This window comes from Tympanuchus pallidicinctus, unplaced genomic scaffold (assembly GCF_026119805.1).
Source record: "Tympanuchus pallidicinctus isolate F22 unplaced genomic scaffold, pur_lepc_1.0 scaffold1, whole genome shotgun sequence".
Lineage (NCBI taxonomy): Eukaryota > Metazoa > Chordata > Aves > Galliformes > Phasianidae > Tympanuchus > Tympanuchus pallidicinctus.
The window spans coordinates 51,327,439-51,350,204 of record NW_026294618.1 but is presented as its reverse complement, the minus strand read 5'-3'; the positions used below and the strand labels follow the sequence as shown (position 1 = coordinate 51,350,204).

General features: G+C 36.2%; 1 protein-coding gene across 8 annotated transcripts in view; it reads left to right on the top strand.

Annotated features, from left to right (window-relative positions):
* Positions 1 to 22,766, top strand: part of PTPRK (protein tyrosine phosphatase receptor type K) — a 393,137-nt gene that overhangs the window by 354,189 nt on the left and 16,182 nt on the right. For 2 of the 8 annotated variants that reach the window (XM_052698882.1, XM_052698862.1), the window contains exons 14-21: positions 2,272 to 2,410; positions 8,872 to 9,032; positions 11,131 to 11,178; positions 15,114 to 15,298; positions 17,042 to 17,129; positions 18,109 to 18,185; positions 18,378 to 18,395; positions 20,826 to 20,862. In XM_052698882.1, coding sequence (XP_052554842.1) covers positions 2,272 to 2,410; positions 8,872 to 9,032; positions 11,131 to 11,178; positions 15,114 to 15,298; positions 17,042 to 17,129; positions 18,109 to 18,185; positions 18,378 to 18,395; positions 20,826 to 20,862 — 753 coding nt within the window. Of the gene's footprint in view, positions 1 to 2,271; positions 2,411 to 8,871; positions 9,033 to 11,130; positions 11,179 to 13,993; positions 14,053 to 15,113; positions 15,299 to 17,041; positions 17,130 to 18,108; positions 18,186 to 18,377; positions 18,396 to 20,825; positions 20,863 to 22,766 lie in introns of those variants that run through there. The other 6 variants (XM_052698873.1, XM_052698901.1, XM_052698892.1 and 3 more) reach the window with 6 other exon arrangements.

The window sequence follows — 22,766 nt, the reverse complement described above, 5'->3', positions numbered from 1 at the left end:
GCACAGAGGGAAGACATCTGTATGTGTTGATAGATAGTTAGCAGAAATTAAACCAGCAGTGAGTGTACCCAGGGGGCCAAGAAAGCCAATGGCATCCTAATTTGTATCAGAAATAGTGCAATCAGCAAGAATGCAGAAATGATTATCCCCCTGTACTCAGCTGTAATGAGGATGCACCTTGAGTGCTGTGTTGAGTTTTGGGCCCATCGCTGCAAGAAAGACACCGAGGCCCTGGAGTGTGTTCGGAGAAGGGCACCAAAGTTTATGAGGGATCTGTAGCACGTCTTATGGGGAGCAACTGAGGGAACTGGGATTGTTTAGTTTAAAGAAGAAAAGGCTTAGTGGAGACCTTATCACTCTCTACAACTAGCTGAAAGAAAATTGTGATGAGGCGATAGAACAAGAGGGAATGGCTTCAAATTGCACCAAGAGGGGTGCAGATTGGATATGAGGATGAATTTCTTCTCAGAAAGAGTGGCTGGACATTGGAACATGTTTTCTGGGGCACTGGTGGAGTCACCATCCCTGCAGGTATTTAAGGAAAAGGAAACACTCAGAGCTGTGGTCTAGTGGGCAGTATTGGTGGTAGGTGGATGTTTGGACTAGATGACCTTAGAGGTCTTTTCCAACCTTAATGATTTTGTGATGCATTTCAGATGTCTCAGTGGACAGAGTTCAAGCTGTGTGAGAGGAAGATTATTATGGTGATGAAATCTTAAGCTTTATTATTAAAGCACTGCTAGATTTCTCACTGTCTGCCTGGCTTTTGCAGGGATGTCTGGAAGTCAGCATGTTCCTTCCTAAGTGTAAGATGTTAGTGAGTGATTCAGATACTGCTGAGATACAGATACATAAGCAAGTAATAAAGAATGATTATTTAATACTACCTGATCCTTCCTTCTCCTCCTAAAATGTCTTCCTGCACAAATCCAAATTGAAGTGTTGTGAGTAATGTGGCTAAAATCAGAAAGTATTGGGTTGTACTCATCCCAGATCTCAACTCCAGTGATTTTCTGAGAGAAACTTGGGGCCAGTTCTTGAGGGAATTGTAGTCTTTCTCTGGCGGGGCTTTACCTAGTTTATCATTCTTTTTGGTTTTGTTCATTTCCTGAGAAGCATTTCAGTTCCAACATAAAGGGTATTTTGTGTATAGCGATGTACACATGATATTACCAGTGACTTGTAAATACCTCACATGCGACTGCTGTGAGAGGGGAGAGGGTAAGTGGCATCTGCTGCGTGTGCCATTTGGAGGAGAGGGAGCTGATCAGAGGGAGAGAGAGCGAGTTCACATTCACTCTGCTGGGAGCAGGGAAAAGACAAAGCATTAATCCCACAGAGTTAGAAAGAAGGAACCAGGAAACTGAGGAGCTATTTGCTGTTTTACTAGTAAACACCTCATGGGATTTTACCCCCAGCTGAAACTTATTTATACTTTTTGATATTTCCACCAGGCTGAAAAATCCCATGTTCCTGATCCTTTGTACACTAGGCTGTGATGTAGAAAGGTGTAGACCGAATAGCTGTGCACATTGAAATATTCTGCTTTCCTCTCTGCTGCAACCTGTGGCCTCAGCCTGCTCAACTGAATTGCAGAATGGCTTCATCTCTGTGTGTAGAACAGTGATTATTTTTTTTCTTTATACACAGAAATAAAACTGCTACTGAATCTAGGCTTGGATTTGTGGATGGCTTTATGGGGAAAATCAAAACTTCAAGCCACACTTACAATAAAATGGATTTATGGTATAGAATGCAGAACTCAGACTAAGTGCTCCTAGGAGAATTATTCAGCAAAGGTGAACTGAAACAGTGTGTAAGAGAAAAGGACTATACAGTGTAGGGTGCTGGCAGCATGCTGATTTACTCTTTGGAAGTTACATAATCTTGCTATTTCATGTTAAATATTCCATATTTAGTATCTGTAGAACTAACAGTGAAGGAGAAAAGGGTGATTCAGTTGATAGATTGTCTCCGTAAAAATGTACTTTTGCTTTGTAAACCCAGATGTGTACAACACTTCTGTACATGCAAAATTACATATACACAGCTGTATATAAACACATAGTCACAAATAGACTTTGCAGATTTGTATGGCATATAGATTGAAGTACATAAATCTATATATATGTATATGTAGGTGTATAAACACAATACATGTGTCTGTATACTGGTTTCTATATGAGCACATATTTGGAGATTATCATGAATGTTAATTTTCATGTCTCTAGTACTTACCAATTTAAGCAACTTATTTTTTTATTAATTTAGCAGCAGCAACAGAAGAACCTGAGGTGATCCCAGATCCAGCAAAGCAGACAGATCGGGTGGTGAAAATAGCAGGAATAAGTGCTGGAATTCTGGTATTCATCCTGCTTCTCCTTGTTGTCGTATTAATCGTAAAAAAAAGGTAAGAAAATTATTTGTGACGATTTGCTTTTTCCTCTATATCAAACAATAACTAAAAGGAATTTTTTCACAGGTCTTTAGATAAATAAATAAGTAGTCTAGGGTCCAGTAGCTCACGTCAGCTTTTGGATGAGTTCATTGTATTTCCTGTTGGATTATTTGTTGGTTATCTTTTTTTTTCCTGCGGTTCTTGTGATGGATTTAAAGAGTGTTTTATTTGATGTGTGGGATCCGATAACTACACATTTTCTCAAACCTACTCATTTCTGCGTAGTTTTAAGTTGCACTTGGAGGAATGTATAGAATATTAGAATGGGTGGAATTAAAATTAATGGGTCTTATTTATGAAGAAGAAAAATAAAAAGAGTAACTTAGTGCAATTTTTATGTTGCAATCAGCTAATGAATTTGATTTGCTGTATGCAACTCTAATGACTTGTTTGTATCCTCATATTATCCAACTTGCAAAATAATGTAATTTTATACCTCTGTTTATGCTCTTGTAAACCTAGTTTTTTCTTAAAAGTCATACCACATCACTGTAAAATTATCTAGTGACTCCTTAGTGCATGAAATTGTTTAAAAGTGTATTAATCTGAATGAATTTTAATTTTTTAGTGCTTTCTTAGACAATAAGCAATAGCGCCATCTGCGGGAACTGTAACATGAGAGCTCGGCACAGCGCGCTGCTGCTGAGTGTGAGCTGCTGCTCCAGCGCTACTCGGGCGCTTTTTAAGAGTGCTCGCTCCCCAGTAGTTGCAACTCTTTTAACCTGGCATAAAAGTTCATGATGTGGCTCTGTAAATGTGTAGTCGTAGCACCGTAGCTCCCAATAGAAACTCCTCCTCTGTTTGCCTTTTCCCCAGCCTGTCCCCTTCCCGGTGCGCAGATCACTCCTGCATAGAATGAGACCTTTGTCTTTCAGGTGTTTGTGTGCTGCCTTCCCTTTCCCTCATTAGAATCCTTGATGAAGGGTATATTTGTGAATGTTTCAAATGTTCCTCTGAAATACAGCTTTCTATTATTTATAAAGAGTAAGAAAACATTACAATTGTGCCTAAGATCATTCTATATGTTATAATCACTGGTTTCCATTAGATTTTTTTAATTTATTGCCTCTTTACAATTATCCCTGGAGATATATAACTTGGAGAAGAAACGTCTGCATTAGAAACATTAGGTATGCTTACAGTGTTCTGTGTTAGTTAGCTACATATGTGATTTTTCCCAAAAGTGCTTTTACTTTTCTCTGTTGTTTACTCTGTGGTTGAGAATTAACACATATGCAAAAGATCCAACTCATCACTACCAAAAAAAAAAAAAACACACAGTCAGGCAATTTTCTTTATTTACACAACTTCTGAAGAACAAAACCAACAAGAAGTTGCTTTTCAGCTTTCAGGAATAAATCTCTTATTTTCTATCATCATTGTGAGAGATGTGCTGGGGAATATCAGCTCCTGGCTGCGTGCTGCAGTGCTCCCCTTGTGTTTAATAGGTGCCTGTGTGTGTGCGTGTGTGAGACTGTCTGTTACTCTGTACTGTCAGTCACTTCCACATGGGTTTGGCTAGTTTTGCAGGTAACAAAAGAAATAGCTCCTGAACTATTCCGTATTAAAAATAGGTGAGAAATAAGCCTGTTCAATAAATCTTTAGTGTCCGGTAATTTTTCTTCGTGAGAGTTTAATTGGTTGTCTGTCATATATTTTGTAGGAGTGTCAGTCCCCCTCTTTAGGAAAAGCATATCACTGTTTTAATTTCAGCTTTAGTCAAGGTCTCAGGTTGCATACCTGAGTGAGTTCAGTCCATCTCTTGAGCCAGGGCCAACCATATAACAAAGCCAGGAGCAGCGGTACCAACACTGACACATTCACACATACATAAGCACACATCAGTCAGAGTGTGGGACTAAAAACTGATCGGTTTTATTCATCTGCTGTAGTGTACATATTTGCTGATCTATTATGTAGTATCCCTTTTGGTACCTGAATTGACCTCAACTTATTTCACAGAAACATCAATAAAACAATGGTTTCCGCATTTTCATTGCTTTATTAAGCCTCATGCCCTGCCATAGCTATCCAAATCGGATTAAATGCAGCATTACATTTTATAGAAAAATAGAGTACTAAGCAGTTTTGTTCATGGGCTTCGTCTGATCATTTTGTACAAATTGGTTTGAAGTTTCACTGAATTAAGCTCTTAAGAGCTCGTACAGAGTTTTACTGGAGTCATCAAACCAACTAAGAAAAGGGATACTGCATCTTTAACAAGCAATGCCATTTTTGTTTTTTGTTTTTTTTTTTTCCAAATCACTGTTGGATTATCTCCAAACGTTCTTCATTTCCTTCCATTTGTTTCCCTTCCATATTCTTAATGCTTAGCATGAATACATCAGCATTTTCAATTGTAAGATTTTAAAATAAGACATATGTTTGCATTCAGGAAATGTGTCGTATATATGTCAGTGCACACATATCTGTACGTTCTCTATTATGTGTGTACTCATATAGCTACATATAATATGTATGCAAACATATATATCTACACCTGTGTACCAATAAAGATGTCAAACTGAATGACATGAAACTTGTTTTCTGCTTAAATGTATTTATTAATGCCATCCTTATTTTTGTAACTGAAAACTAAAACACATACTTACTGCACAAGATTTGTACACAGCTGTTCATTTGTCATGACATTTAGGTGGTAATCATTATATTATGCTGAACTGCATGTTGAAAGTACACAATCCATTTAATTTTCAAATTTTTTGGCAATAAATGAAACCTCAGCATGTAATTTTCTCAACTGATCTTTCTAAAAAACCAATCATTTTTATATGCTAGTGTATTTTTTTTTAATTGCATGGCAAAGTAAGGCTAATTTGTGCATGAGCAAGTTGAAATGCTAACCAAAGAAACATGAATTTTTCAATTTTTTTTTAAACGCACATTTCTCTGCTTTATTGAATGTGACAAAGTCACGCTTTTCATTCACCATTGCTTCTCTTTTTCCACTGTCTGTGATTTGCTTGCCAGGAGGAGCTACTATTCTTACTCCTACTATCTGTAAGTAGAATACGGGTGACTTACTATTTTACATGTTTTAATGATGCAGTATCCCTTTTAAAAAAAAAGTCTTTATTTTCCTAAAGTTTTATTGGTAATGATTTCACTTTATTCTCAGGCTTGAAAATGTGCTTTCTTTTTTTCTGTTACTCCCTGTTTTGTTTTTTTTTTTAAAGGGATATTGTATTTCTAACTGTATATTGACACTTTGCTTTTTGCTGGTTTTTCCCATGAGTGTCATTTTAGTTTATTCTAATCATAATTTAATTTGCATTATGATTCACAGTAACACTAAGAAAAAAAATCTCCTTTCCCATTTCCTAGATAGAGTCCTGTGCTTGTAAATCACAAGTTGTTCTTTCGTAACACATCAGGTCAGAAGTGGTCCTATGCACCACTTCTCCTTCATAAATGCATGGATGCCAGCCCTTTATAAACAAGTCAGAGAGAGAGCCACACCTCTGTCCCAATGCTAGGAACACTGGAGATTTCTATTAATCTTTTTTACAGAAATATGTTTTTGTGATGAAGCCTGTGCCTGTTGGCTTCTCGGGTGCATTACAGACAGATTTTAAAGTGTGGATCTTACTGTATGACAAAGGTTTGAATAAGGTTTTGCTTCACTGAAGCAAAATTGACATTTTTCTATGTGGTGTTGACCAAGTGAGATTTTCTGAGGGCTGCAACGGTTTTGACCGTGACCAAGAAAATACATTCTTATTTTTGAAGTTATGCAGAAAGCCCTTGATTTCAGAGAGGGATCAAAGAATGCTCTCCAGTCCTCTGATGACTGCTGTGTCCGATAGTGATGCTCCTCCACATTTTTTAAGCAGATTAATTGACTTCTTTTAAACAAACTTGATATTTAAAAGCTAAGCTTGCTTTAGCTAACTGCCATTCTCTGGTACATTGTGATGAATTCTAATTTCCGTGTTAAATAACAATTGCTTCAGTTAGAGATAATTAACTGTGCAGTTCCACATTAGGATTGAGCACTTTTGCCTTCAAGCTCCCATTCACCAACACCTGCACAGGTTCAGGCTGTGGGATCTCCAGCGTGTAATGAGAATCACTTGCAGTTCTGCCAGCTTCCAGTGCTACATAGTGATTTGCTTAACTATCATCAAGCATAGATTGCATATGGAAGAGAGGAAAAAAAAGGAAAAAAAAAAATCAAGCCTGTGGGGAATTAGGAGCTGTTAAACAATAAAACTGTCCTACATTGAGCAGCAATACTAGAACACAATAGGCCTTTTTAGAAGTCAAAGCAGAGCATAAGAATTATAAACCTTGCTTTGGTAATAAGCTAATAACTTGAAAGCTTAATAGCTGTTGATTTGTTTAGCATAGCTAGCAAGTTTTGTTACAAAGTGATTCTTCAAAGGAGAGCTTAATGCAGTCGACAGACAAGACGTAATAGTCTTTTTGTTCCATTCCTGAGGTGGCTTTAGAAAAATGCAATCTTCAGTGTATGGAGAATATCAGAAAGGCTTTGAAACTTTAAAAATAAATAAATAAATAAAAAGTCTGATCTAGAAATGCCAGTTTTGCAAAAGCTTTGATAGCATTGGGAACCAGTTATAGAGCTCAAATAGTTTCACACCTGGAAGTTCTGATGCACTTAAAACATTTGTTGAACCAGAGCATTGTTTAAATCAGCTTTTTTTAAGTAAACATGAATGTCTGGAGAAAAGATAAAATAAGGCGTCTGGCTGTCACTGTTTCAGTTTTCTGGGTTGTTTGGTTTGGTTTGTTTGTTCTTTTTATTTGACTTGTTTTGTTTTCTTTTTACTTTTCACTGAACAACTAAAATGAACAGAACTCTCATGTACACCACAAGGTGAAAAATGATATATTTAGAGCCCATCTTTGGGATTCTGATTGTAATTAACCAACTAGACAAATAGTGGGGGAGGGTGGGGAGGGAGGAAAGAAAAAAGGAAAAAGATCTAAGTTAAGTCTGATTAATGAAAGAACTTCGTTACTCTGAGGTGTGCTTTGTCTGTGTGTAGTCTACTTTGTGTAGCCCCTTACTGCAAACTAAGACAATTAGCTTGGAAAGCAGTCTTCTAACACTGAGGAAGAAAGTATGCGAGACATGAAGTTCTCCTTTCCCTAGAGAATGGTATAGGACATTTCTGGTGGCTTTTCCCAGGACTTAAGATGTACATGAATTGATAATTTCCACTGGTGTCCTCTTATTTAGAGAAATATAGGATAAGCACTGGATAAACACTTACCAGGATAACTCATATTATTCTTTGTAGAAAAAAACTCATGAAGTTATGCCGTGCTTTAAATATATATTCTTTTGAGAGTGTGATATTTTCACTGATGATTGTGTTTCTCCTATGTAACATCAGAATCATACAAAGAAACAGGTTGGCTCTCTGTTATATTGCTATCACAGCTTTGGTTGAAAACAGGAAGAAAATATTAAGATTACAGAACAGTTCAATGTATGTTACAGATTCCTAAAGATCCAAAGTACACTTCATGCTGTTTCACAGACTTTGTGCTACTCTATTATGAGTAGTCTTAAAGTGATAATTAAAATGTAGCATCTACTTCCATCTGTCTCTGAGGACTTCTGAGTGGATATTCCTTTCAGGTCTTCATCCAAAGGAGAAAATGTCCCTTTAAGGATACTACCTGTTAATTTTGAAGGATTAGTTTTGCAGGTTAGCTTGCTAACAGCTTTGCTGTGATACAGGGTAAGGCTGTTAATATCAAAATGTGAGATATTCCCAAATTTCATGTAGAATTATGAGAGTGGGGGTCTTTTTGTTTTTTAAAGAACAAAATTTTGGTGTCAAGAGCAAAGACGGTGGTATCATGTTGTGTCTTATATACTGAATGAGAGGAACAACTTCTAGTATAAAAGGTAATATGAATTGACCTTGAATAATTGTGTTTCTCTTTATTTCTTAGTGTGTTTTTTTGACTAACGGAGTCATTTAGAAAGATAAATGATTTCTTCTTAACATTGAAAGCAAGAGGAATTAATTATCCATTTATAAAATCAAAACACAGATTTAAATGGAGATGGTTGATAAAACTGCATGCACAGATGCTTCTTATTTATCATTTCAGTTAAAATGTAATTATATTCTCTAATTTGTTTATATTAGTGTAATTACTCTGCAGGAAAAAATATGATTAGGGTACAGAAGTTAGAACTTTAATTAAAGCATTTGTGTGTGTATCTAAAACATGCCATCATAACTCTTTTATAGCAAGGTACGTAGTTTTATCAATTTCCTGCTGGCAAAGGTTTATATATGAAAACCAGTCAAACTCCTCTGTCACTTGGATTATAGATAATTATTGTTGTAGACATCAGTATTCATCAAATATTAAGGTGATATGGGTGTTTTTTTTTGGCTGGGCAGCAAACTTGCAAAGAAGCGCAAGGATGCCATGGGGACCACCCGCCAGGAGATGACACACATGGTGAATGCGATGGATAGAAGTTACGCTGACCAGAGCACCTTGCATGCAGAGGATCCCCTTTCAATCACATTTATGGACTCTCATAACTTCAGCCCCAGATGTAAGTAATTTGATCTTCTTCTGTAGATATTCTACTTTTTTTTTTTAGGAAAATTATTCTAAGCTCTAGGCTTTCTAGGAAGACCAGTAAACGCAAAGGGATGTTGAGTAGGAACATTCACATGTTACCCTTAGGTGATGTATGGCCAATTCTTTAAATATTTACATTTAGTTTCGGATACTGGTTCTGGGGGAAAATTACATTCCTGAAATGTCTCAATTAAATTCTGAAATAGTTTTCCTTTGTGAGTATATTTTATACTAAGATGTTAAATATTACTGCATAACACCATGTCTGTAATGAATAATAATATGAGGTCCAAAAAATATTCTTTCATTTGGCAGTAAGGACATTATAACAGAAGGAAACATTGACAAATTTCATGGCTGTTTGTGAATTTTAGGAAAAAGCATGTTAATATACCAGCAGATTTGCTCTATATTTGTATTTCTTTGTTGTAGACTTGCCAGATGCTTTTATTTTGACAAAATTTGGCAGTTTCAGCTTCTGATTGTTAAGAGTCTGAGTTGTAGTTACCACTGAAAGTCCAGCCTTGCCTGCTTCCCAGCATCTGCAGCAAGACACTCCACTAACTTTCTCTCTAAACTAGTTCCGCCTTGTAGCTGGCAGGAGTCTGACTCCATAGCACCATGGAGTTGGCTTTAAACAGACCTGAAGTCTGAGCTGCTTCTGAATTTTCTGGCAGTTGGGCATAGCACACCTTCTCCCACCTCCCATACTGCTTTTCATGCTTCAGCAAAATGCATCCATTAAGGCTGTTATTTTTTTTCCTAATTGTTTTAAGGGAAATGGAGTTTGGAGAAGGATTATTGCTTAGTTTATTGAGGCTTACCAAACTGCAAACATGCAGAGTGCTAACATTTAAGGTATCTCATAGCCAATTATACTAGTATCAGCCTGTGAGGTTTTTTGCTGTTTTGACTAGAACTGTTTGAAAATTCTCCAAAGTTTGATGTCTTAATGGCATTGAAATTCGTGGAGGCAGCTTTGCAAAGACAGTTCAATTTGTGCTGTTATTGTAGATCATGGACAAAGTATCCACTAGGAACCTACGTGGTTCATATTGAGCAGGGCTGCCAGGCACTTGGGCGTCTTTCTGGATATACTGACCTGAAGCCATGAGTCCACAAGGCCCGGCCATGATAGCTGTCCAACTTGACTGGCAAAGGAGTTTGAGAATAACACTTTTCTAGCGTACTGCCTGGGTGTGTGATTTTGGGGATTTTGGAAGATTAAGTTCTCCTGATCATTACATGTTCTGAGGTTAAAAATACAAACAAATAAAAAAGCAACCTTTCAGGTTTCCGGGCTTTCAGTTATAGGACACTATTAGGCAGTTTGCTTCAGAGTTGGATCTCCATTTGGAGCTCCATTGGAGCTATAGATGTTTTAATTTTTTGTTCCAGAACAAAATTAATTCTGGATTCTGCCATTCCCATCCAAAACAGTGTATTTGTCTCTGCACTGTTCTAGTTGTAAGAATGAATGATAAAATTCTGTGAATTTTGTACAAGCAGTTAAATATGTGTATCTGGTTTAAACTCATTAAAAGCAGTATCTTTATTATTTTGCACTAAAAAAAAGCTAGTAGCTTGTAAATATGCACATAATTCTTTTAAATTACTTATAAGGCTTTTGAAGGAATACCATTTTATTTTGAGACGAGCTATTCAAGTATTGCATGAGAGAATGAATTTAAAAGGAAAAAACCTGGCTCTATGAATATGAAACTTCATTGTGAAGAAAAAGTACAATAGTGAAAGAGGAGCCCTTTCAAAAACTAAATTGCACACAATACCATCTTTATTTCATATCAGTAAGAATCTCTTTGTCATTACATTTCTGAAACCAAAATCACCACCTTTCACTTCTCTTTTATTCAGGATGCATTCTGTATCTCTGTATTCATTCTATTTTCCTATTGTAAAAAATTAATAGGATTTAGTTACCACTTGGACATTTTATTCTTAAAGTTTATTGTTTTTATTCTTAAAAATACAATTTTATATTGTTTTTATTCTTAAAAATACGCAATTTGAAGGTAATGTATTTCTTCATGAGCTTTGTTTTCCTGCAGTGCCCAATGATCCACTTGTGCCGACAGCTGTGTTAGGTGAGGACCCTAGTCCTTCATTATCCATTCCTGCATGAGTTTCATCTCCTTGCATGGTTGAACGTTGAAACAGCTTGTTTTATGTAAAAGAGAGCTATGCTGTTATCGCAAAATTACTCCTAGTCAGTGCTATCTGAAGAATAAATAAATAGGTAAATTGAAAGTTCTGAAACATTTTTCCCCAAAGCATTCAAATTGAGTTGAGATGAACTAATGTGTCAAAGTAAAATTCTCTTAAAAGACGCATCTAAAAAAATCAGATCCGTATCAGTGTTACTTGGCACCCAAAGCTCAGTTTTCTAACTGAGTAACAAGAAGGAAAAGAAAAATAGAAAAGGGAAAAATTTCTGTAGTATCCAAGAAGAAAGCTTTGTTCATTCTATACAAATATCCCCATATTAATTAAATGTCTCAGTTGACCTTAATCAGTAAGCTTCTCAACTTCGTAATTGCCTTAAAAAGAACAGCAGATGTTAGAAGTGGCCAACCCGTTTATTTCTATGCCATATCTAATGCTGAAAGCTCTTCTTTTAGGAGTTAGATTTAAATCTGAAATGCAAAGACAGTTTAATCCCTCTTCTATCTTGAGATGGATCTGTATACTTTCTAGATTGATCTACACTGTTTCTGGCTATGGATTATCTTACTTTTTCTAAAAATTTTCAACCAAAGCTCAGTTTTCTCACCAAATACTACTTATGTCCTAACTGGACATTAGGAAATACTACTTCTCTGAAAGAGTGGTCAGGCGCTGGAATGGGCTGCCCTGGGAGGTGCTGGAGTCACCGACCCTGTAGGTGCTCAAGGAATGTTTAGACATTGTGTTGAGGGATACGGTTTAGTGAGAGCTATTGGTGATAGTTGGGCAGTTGGACTGGGTAATCCTGTGGGTCTTTTCCAACCTTGGAGATTCTATCATTCTATTATTATTAACTGACTGTTACAACTGAGTGTCATTACTACTCACTCCAAGTTTTCCTAACTAGACTTGTCTAGACTGAATCTTCATTACTGGAGATTGAATAATTTCCTTTTGAGAGACTCATAGAAAATATGGAGAACTGACATACTCTTGTCCTTGTAAAACAGTCTTTTACACAATAAATTGTTCCTATGTTCTCTATTGTCTCTCTTCCAGTTGAACTAAACCCAGTTCTTTCATTCATTATTTCATAGTTAATGTTTTCTAAAGTTTTTCTCTCTTCTTCTCTGAACATTTTCCAACCGATAGATCAAATTTTTGAATTGTGGTGCCCAAAATCAGGTACAGTTTTTAGGAGCTGTCTCAATGTGGAGTTGACTGGAATAGGTACCTACATGGCCTACTCACAGTGGTCCTGCTACCTGAACCATATTTTGTCCTTTTTTCTGTGCTCATGTTGCTAACTTGTACTCAGTTATCTGCTAAAATCTCAACTATCATTACCCAATCCACTAGTTCATTTTGTAGTGATATATTTTACTTCCCTTTCCTAGCTGTTACATTCTTTGTTTAATTCACTGTGTTAATTTATGCATGTGTCCCAAATAATCAAAATAACTTTGACATCAAATCCAATATAACGAAGGTATTTTTTATCCCACTATGCAAGTTGTACGTAAAAATATTGATAGAGCCTTTGCAGATCTTCATTTAAATTGTCTTCTGAGACTGACAGCAAATCTTTATCTGCTACTTTGTGAGAGCTCTCTCATCTTTGTCAAGAGGGTGTCTATTCACAATGTAGAAGATTTACAAGCCATATTCTGCTTCTTTTTGAAAATTTTGCAAATGACATTCTCATAACTATAATAACAAAGTGCCTAGGAAGATTTATAATCCTCAGGGCCATAATATGCTTTCCACTTTAGACCTAAGGAAATGTAACCAAGTGATTTAAGATGTTTGTGAGGAAAGGTGAAATATCACAATTTCCTGAAAGAGCAAGAGGTTAGATTTAGTGATTCTAAATACTTACCAAAGTAAGATCAGTGGACTTAAAATTCATTTAATAATGAGTCTTTTCTTGAAATTCTTGTATGACTTTTTGTATCCTTCAGCTTTATGTCAAGCTCACACTATTTACATAGGTATTGTTCAGTGATACTAGGCAAACTATCCCTAATAGCTTATATGGGCTGTGAGCACATTGCAATAGTCAGTCCATTGTCACTGCCTTGGAGCAGACACAGACATGGGCAGCTCTGACCAGCAAGGACGAGGCATGAACAGAAGAACATTTTAACAGTTCCTGTTTAAATTTCTATCTCTTAGTAATGGTGTTTGGGGCATGATAATCTCCTAGCACAAGCACAACAGTGCTAGTTGGAAGAGGTAATATTTTCCATTACAGATACTGACAATGAAGAGAGGTAGGCAACCTTCTGGGCACACCATGTGGTAGGGGTTGGATAGCTGAGATCATCTGGCTGCTCCTTCTCCATATAACCTTTCCTTGGCTCAACCCAACAGTATCACAATTACGTCTGCTTTGTTTAGGGATGTACAAAATTGTATGGGCTCTGAATTAGAGGCAGTTTTATTTTGTGTGAAGCAGTTATTAGTAGCCGTACTAGATTTCTTTTTCTTCGCCTATAGCTTATTAACACCACACTCCATTCTGTGTACATTAGCTCAAACTTAGTATGACAATTTTGCTTTTTTTTCAAGTCCCTATCATTATATTGATAGCATAATGTAGCCCTTATATTTTTAAAACTGCTTTCATTTGTGAAGGTTTAACAACTTTTAATGTCATTTTATTCTAGTCATTTTCTAATATAGTCCTGAAATAAATTTCTTATGTTCTGTTCACTTGGTTTTTTTTGCTGCTTCAATGGGTTAAAGTGCCTATTACTGGTAAGTATATAGCATGGAATGGGGAAAACTGAAAATCCTGAATTGTTTTGAATTGTATATAATTTAATATGATTGACTGCTGCATGTCACTCACATTATTAAGCAATGTAGTGAGGCATTAATGCACTGAAATTAGCAACTTGTGTGACAGTTCAAGGAATCAGGTTTCTTACTAGGAGATCTCATTCCAGAAGGCATTAACAGGTTTTGCATTTTGGCAGAATTGAAGTAAATCCAACCCTTGGAGTGCCTGCTTTTGTTTCCTGATGTTTTACTTACTAATCTGGATTCTTTGCAAGTAAACCTGTAGACTGATTGCAAAGAAATAAATGAATGTGGGATCAGGTCAGGTATTCCCTGCTCATTTCTGACATTCCAAAACGATTTCAGTTGGAATTTTCGTTCCTCTGTATTGCTAATTTACAATATTTCGCAGAAGAAATTGGCTAAATGTGATCGTTTCACCATCATTTTGGCTTTGATTAAAGTTTTAGTGTGATATAGGGCATTGAAGGAGATTTCTATATTTATGCAGAGTAAAAATGGCAGCTAAAATCAACATACTCCACAGTTTTATTTTTTCTACTATAGATTTGAGTTAAAGTAAGGGCTCTGAACTGTTGATTCTTCTTCTCAGACAGAGCTGGTCTTCTGAAGCTATGGCAGAATTCCTTCAGTGTTTTAGTTGGTTCCCAGTTTGCCGTTTGTTGGTTTTAGAAAAATGATGTGCTGATAACTCTACATTGCTATTAAAATTTATTGTTTAAGGTGTAGAATTACTGATAATACATACTAGCCATTAAAAAGTTACTTTGCATGATAGAGACTGGAGTTCACAAGTACATTAATGTCATAAAGTTTTGTAGCTTCAAATAAAATGCCCTTCAGACTTCTGTATTGCAGGATGAAGGATTGCAAACATTTGTATGTGTTGGAAGTTAAATTCTTTTAAGTACTTCCCAAGATCTATGTATTGGAGAGTAAGTAGTTTACATTCACATAAATTAGACGTATTTTTGAAGGAAGAGGCTGAAAAATAGATATTGATAAGTCTGGCAGCAGATATTGCTCCATGGGTTCCTAATGTGTTGATTTCTTTTGATCACAGATGAAAATCACAGCGCAACAGCAGAGTCCAGTCGCCTCCTGGATGTCCCTCGTTACCTATGTGAAGGCACAGAGTCCCCCTACCAGACGGGGCAGCTGCACCCTGCCATCAGAGTGGCTGATCTACTGCAGCACATTAACCTGATGAAGACTTCTGACAGCTATGGATTTAAAGAGGAGTATGAGGTGAGATCCTTAGTGGTTTAACTTGCAAGACATTTTCCTAGCAAAAAAAATATTTTCGAAAGCTGCAGCCCTTAGTTTGCACTCCATTACAAAAGGGTGCAACTAAATGTCATTGGACTAAGTGAAAATAAAATAAAAATAAGCAGGCATAAGATTCCTTGGTATGTAACCCAAAAGTGAAATAGTAATTGGAGAGCAGTGGTTTGAGCTGTTATAAGTGCCTGGAAAAAACACTATGTGTTTTCTTGTGGGTGTGAGGAAATGTGCCCTGCTGAATGTTTTTGATATATTGTAAGAATTTGCCACCCCTTCTTGCTTCTTAATTGAAATTCTGTAATTAGTTATGTGAGTTTTCCTAGCCATCTTCAATTCAGATCTTCTAGATTAGGTTAAAGTGATGATTTAACGTGGCTGGTTTTGCCAGAAGCACAGAGTGGAAGCATTCTTTTGATTTATTTGGACGTTTCAGTAGGGCAGTACTGTGGCTAAACTCCATCTGAGAAGCAGTAAAGAAGTTCTAAGAGTTGTGACTTCATGAGGTCCTTATTAGACCTGCCTGAGCCTGTCCATTTGCAACTTCAATTTAAAAAGGAAAACCCAAAATTGCCCCCAGTGCTGAAAGAAGATGAGTACAGATTCATTTCACTTCCGATTGCTAAGCCTTTGGGATTCTCTGGGGTTAGAACATCAGGCAGTGAACAAGGTGAAGATGGGAATGATACTGCCAAGGTCGCATGCAATACAGCTAGGTTTAAAATGACTTTTCTCTGAGTAAGCAATCTCTTCTGACTCAGTTTTCAACCTTCTCTCCTTTCTGCAGCTGTCTCTACTGTAACATAAGAACTGGACTAAATAAATGTGTGGTTTTTAAAAGAATATTATTCTCTTTTCCTCTCTTTTACTTAAATACACTTCGTTACACTCTGCCTACCTTCAGTGTCAAGGACTGCTTGGGGAGGGTTGTCCCTGATCCCGTATCAGGTGTTGTCCTGCTTACTATTTTCTCTACTTCCATATGTGACATCTTTGCCCTGGCTTGTGCTTCTGCATGTGCATTAAAGTTTTGTTTCCATGGCTGCTGTGTACTTTCTGGATCTAACTTGTCCAGCTCAGGATAAGAGAACATCTGGAAGGAGGCAGTAGTATAGACCTGCAACAGCTGTAAAATATCTACAGGCTATGAAGAGAAATCCCAAGAGGAGCAAAGTCTACATATGTCACTACTGAGAGATCAGACTCTTAAGAAGAGATTAAAAATACTAAATAATTTTGCTATTGGCTAGAGGGAGGGACATGAGTAAAAACAACACGAACAATAAACACTGACAGAGGAGGCTTTCTGATGGCTCTGTAGAAAGAAAAGCCATTGCACAAAACTGTATGAGGAAAGTAATGTAATGTTGTTGTAAACAGGCTACATATTATGACATTCTGTAAGAAGGGTGATTAATCTACCTGTGTTTTCTCAACTTGCAGTGGTTCATCTGTAATAAGGGTTTCTGTGCATGTTTAGCCTTCTAGCAGAATTTGAGATCTGGATTCCCTCAGTGACTTACTCATTGACCCATGTCAGTCACGGGGAGGAAGAGCCTTCCTCCCTCTTTAGACTGTGGTGCCGTCTGGCTGGCCAGAGCGGACAAGCAGAGCCAGCTTGCTTTATGGTAGGGAAGTTCTTTTAAATGGTTATTTTTGGAGGTAAATTAATGGTCGGAATGTTTTCTTTCGGAAAATTTTTATTTATAGAGTTTCTTTGAGGGGCAGTCAGCTTCTTGGGATGTCGCTAAGAAGGATCAAAACAGAGCAAAGAATCGCTATGGAAACATTATAGCATGTGAGTATCAGTGTGCATGGTTTTAGTGATAGACATATTCCTGTAGTATTTGTTCCATGTTCTCTTCTGCTTAAAAAGTCCCTGGTGGCGTACCTGCTAAGTATCCCAATCAGAGAAGGATGGCAGTGCCTTTTTTGGAACTTTTTTTTGTCCTTCATATTCCAACTTACTTTTTCTTTGCCTCTCTGTTGTACAAGCTGTGGTAAGCATATAACAGTGACAAGCTAACACTTGTTGGGGTGCTAATTCTGCAGTAGGTTCCTACAGTCATAATTTATTTCAGGTAATACTAACAGCTTCAAAACTTATCTGGTTTATGTTATTTCTTGTTGGTACATCTGAATTGCAGTTGTTTAAAGCTGATTATTAAAAATAACATGATTAAAATCAGAGAGTTCTGTCTCTTGTCTTTAGGCATAAAGTTTCAATAGTTTAGATTCATCATCTGGGATAATGCAATTTGTTATTGTTTTACAAAAGCGATTGAATGTACAGGAAAGAAGCTACTGGAGAGGCCCCTGAACTGGTAGGGTTATCTTCATCAAATCCAAAGTGTGTTGCTCATGGCTACTTTGTGACTTTGTTATTTTCTTTAAAATGTCAGTATGAACTTGAAACAGACTGGGGCTGGAAATAAGGAAACAGTAATTGTTATTTCTGGATTTCTAGATGCCCATCAGTGGATCTGGTTTTGAAAGGGGACTTTGAGCAAGTAACCTGGGTTCTTTGTGTCCTTTCACTGCATGTAACACTGTGATGCATTTCAGCTACACTTAATTAAATTTAATGGATGTTTTTCAAGTAATTGGAAATCACAGACAAAATGACTCTTAGTAGTTCCATGTAAACACTTACATTTAAGGGCTGAAAATTGTATTGTGCTTGTGTCAGCTGATTTTGGTTTTCTAGAGGACTTACCATAATATTTTAGTTTAAAATCACTCTTCAAAAAGGCACCATAACCACTTGGTTTTTACAGATGACCACTCCAGGGTGATTTTGCAACCTGTTGAAGATGATCCATCTTCAGATTACATTAATGCCAACTACATAGATGTGAGTGGATTGCACAGCTTTCTCTCTCAATCTACTACCTTCTCTATGTGAAAATTTTGCATGTTATGCCTACAAATTTATCAAAAGCTTTCTTTTATTAAGAACAAAATGTACACTTTCCTTGTTCTACGTCCTAGTACTCACTGACATTGTTGTGCTTTCTTTCACATCTGACTTTGGTTTGGGCTGTAGATTTGGCTGTACAGGGATGTAAGTACCACTATATGTGAATAACGACATCCTATTGTAAATATTTAATATAGATATTGTTATTAATTAGTTTGCTCTTCTATTTTTGTCGTAAGATAACTGTGCATGCCTCATCTGATTTATATCATTTCTTTCTTTAAAAAATTTCCTTTGGTGTGAATATGTTTTGTACATGTTTTGAAAAGTTAATTTAGACTTGTAACGTAGCACTGAATATTGTTTGATAATTCGGGTGAATCTGTCTGTTAAAGAAAACTCAGTGTATGCTTCTTTCTTTCTTTTCTTTTTTTTTCTTTTTTTTTTTCTTTCTTTTTTCAATGATGATAATGATTTCACCCACTAGCTTTTATTTTCTCCTTCCCATTTGTATGTGAGAAACTAGATAGTATACTGTTCTGTAGTCATTTGAATATGTGCCTGTGAAATAGTTATAATATCTGTTTGGCAAACAGGGAGTGATGATGGCTTTTGTGGTTTTTGTTAGCTTGTTTGTTTTTAACAACAATGTAGACAAAATGATATTTAGCTGGTATTTTTCGTAAGGTGCTAATTTTGATATTGCAAAGTATATACACAAACATACAGATAGATACATACATTTAATGAAGTAGAAATTTCTTCACTTGCAGAAAAAAAAGTCCTAAGATTGAAATTCAATACTTTGATTAAAATATAAATTAAAAAGAAGCTGTTACGAATAGGAAATTTGAACTATTTCTGCCATGTGTTCTTGTTAACAAAATAAAACTTTAACACATGAGGAACAAAAGGTTTGTGGTATTCATAGCAATTCAAATAATACTGAAATGGCTATTAAATGTGTTTTTAAAATACATGGGTTTGATTTCTTTGTAATTGCATATTACTCATTTTTTTTTGTCCACTGTTAGTCAATGAATTGTTTAAAACTGTCTAAGCTTCCATGGATAAAAAGATTTAGCTCCAGGTATACCACTGTCTTTTTATTTTCATACTTTATATGGCAGTCTCTCTGAAGTGTTAGGCCTGTGATGTTTTGCCTGGGGCTTTAAACAAGAAAATTCTCCCAATTTTGTTGTAATTCCAGTTTCCTTAGGACATTGTTTTTCTTATTTAGAAGTAAATTGGATCTCATTATAACCAAACAGGAAGGCTACAAGTTAAAGCTAGCATTCTGCAATTTTAAAGTAACACTTTTACCTTCTTCTGGAAAGAATTACCGAATGTTAAAGAGGGTAGCACAGGTTGCACTTTAATAATTTGAAGTTGGGGTTTGATCATATGGACTTCAGGATAATTTTTTTTCCCAATGCTTTGATGCAGTCTTGTCGTCATGTGAAGTCAAAAGCAGGATGCTAAGAAGTCATTTCATAAGCTCTAAAGGATAGTGTTTTCAATCTAGACAAAATAATGAAGCAGTCTATTGGAAAGGATACGAACTCCTTGGGTACACTGAAATCCTTTAGTTTAGCAACTAGAATTGTGTATTGGGAATCCAAGGACTCCTGAGCCCCAATAATACAATACTTGGTTCAAGTTGCTTAATAAACCCATTAACTTAGGAAATAATTGTAGTTACTCCTTTCCTTGCATGTGGTGAAATTTTGTATTGTCTTCTTACCAGTAATGCATATTTCCTTCACCTTTGTATATAATGTTGCTGGCACTGATCCAAATATAGTCTCATTGACTTCCTCAAGAGCAGAATCTATTTTAGTTTTTATGCAAACAATTGCTGTTTAATGCCATGCAGTATAGTTAGTATTGGCATATACCCAACTAATTGGAAAAGCTTGATTATTGTGCAAAGTTGTATATCTACATTCGTATGTAAATATAAATATGTATGTGTATATACTCGTGCATACCATGTCTAGTTCAGTACATGCACACTTTGTGCAGTAGTGTAAAATTCTGCAGCTATCTGCAATCTGACCTTGATTCTGTGCACATACCACAATGACCAGCTCTGGCATGGGAAATATTTTATCTATGGATTGAGTATAAACCTCTTTGTGCCTTATAGTAACTCAAAGAGAAAGCAAAATTATGTTTTTATGATTTTTGTTTTTGATTTGTTTTGTATTTTTGTAATGTTGAAAGAGTTGAGTACACTGATCAATTATTGAGATAAACTGATGGCAAAGACAATTTTTACCAAATTTTAAATAAATGCCTCATTGTATTCGGCTGGGGAGATAATGTCAAGAGAGGACTAGTTTTTAGGTCCAGTGTCAATTCAAGTCAGATGTTATTTCCATTTTATCTGTTGTCATTCAAACCTTTTCAGCATTAACAGCTTTTTTAGGGTTTGAGCTTTGTGCTGTTCCTAAATATTGGTTTATTCTGAAAAGGTTGTCTAGACATAAGAATTCTGTAGTACATCATGCTTTTATTTTCTCCTCCCTGATAGTAATATGATACTCAAACCTACCTGTATTATTCTTTTAGGGCTATCAGAGACCAAGTCACTACATTGCAACCCAAGGTAAGAATCTGTCAATATTAATCAAACCTAGTAAGTGCTCTTCACAATATCCAGCAGCATTTTTCTAAAATGAAAATAATTAAAATAAAGTATATCCAATATTGTTGTTGTGAGTTGTTGTCTTGTGTTATGGTAAATTAACATAGCATGTTTAGGAAGAATGTGAATAAATGTAAAAATTGCTCTTATTCATCATGTTAATTATATATTGAGCAATTCTTTCAGTGATAAATACAGCTGATAAAGTCACTAGCTACTGCTGTGATTTCCAATTATGAAGATGAATAGAGAGAGGAAGTATGTGGACAGAGAATGGTTTCAACCTGTCTTAAGGCATTTTTTTCCGCACATTGCAGTGTTTTATTTTATTGTTATGGATTTAGTCCAGGATGGAGATGGAAAGATAAGTTTAGCACTATCTCAGCAAATCTGGGTAATGCAAGACCCAAGATGGACAAAGCATCTCTGTAGAAGAAATGAGGAAAATCGTTACAGTATAACATGACACTAAATAAAAAGGGGAGTAAGAGGAAAAAATTGAATTTCTATGGAGATTATTCATTTTGTATTTCTGATAAAACTCCTCACAGTGAGGAAAAATGAATAGATTAGACTAAGATTGCAATGAAATGCCAGGAGCTATGAATTAAAATAAAAATAATTAGATTTAGAAGTGTCATTATTTCATCTGGGAGTATAATCAGATAGCTGACTGGAAATATCTTGTTATTAGTGCCCTTGGTTGATTGTAGATCCACACGAAAAGGGGCAAACTAAATGCTATTTTTAAAGCAGGATGTGTACATTTCAGTCCACACTTTTTTATTTATGTGCAACTTCTATATAAGCTGGTGTCTCTATGGTTAAGTCTACATTTGTATTTTATTTTTGTTTTACTGTGTAAATTGTAGCACGCTGTACTGTGTGCAGGACACAAAAATTTGTTGCTGCTTTAGAGTGCATATTGTTTTAGTTTCAACTGGGATGGAATTGGTTTTCTTCAAGGTGTCTGGTATGATGCTATGTTTTGGTTTTAGGAGAAGAACAATGTTGATAACACACTGATGTTTCTAGTTGCTGCAAAGCAGTGTGGTACGGAGTCAAGGCCATTCCAGCTTCTCAGCTCCTACTAGCAAAGGGCTGGGGGGAGCCTAGGAAGCTGGGAGGGGCCAGAATCGGGACAACTGACTTAAACTGGCCAAAGTGGTATTCCATATTGTGTTCCATATCATATGACATTGTTAGGAAAGAGAGCTTTGAAAGGAATGGGCGTTCATTTCCCTCCCTTCTGCTGTTTGTGGGGCTAGGTTGGCATCAGTCAGGGGTTGGAGAGCAATTGCTTGTGCAATTTGTCACAATTTGTATACTTTTATGTATACATATATAGTCACAACTATTATACTTTATCTTAATAAGTAGTTTTATCTCAACCTTCAAGTTCTACTTTATTGTGTTTTGTTTTTTTTTAATTTTCTTCCCATCCCACTGGGAAGGGGCAGAGTCAGCGAACAACTGTATGGTCCTGAGCTACCTGCTCGTTTCAACCATAACATACTACATGAAGGATCAAGTTGTGTGCATGTCATGCACAGCAGTGCTACAGTACTGCTGTATTGTGGTAGGGTGCTGTTTCTGAGATAGATGTAACAGGTCAAAAGTCACTGTCACTCAACTAAATGCATCTGATCTCTGCAGCAGAGCAGGAGGCAAAACTTAAACAAGTGTTCCTTGCTTTCTTTTCAGAAGTGTACTTAAGTGTCATGGTTCTAAGTTAAAATGTCCTTTGTGCTTCAGCATCTGTTGTTGATGGCTGCTCACTTTGCTGGCATTGAGATGGCAGTGAATGCAGTCTGTGCCACTCTCCCACTGCTGGTATTACTACCAGTTGGTGAACATCCAAAGAA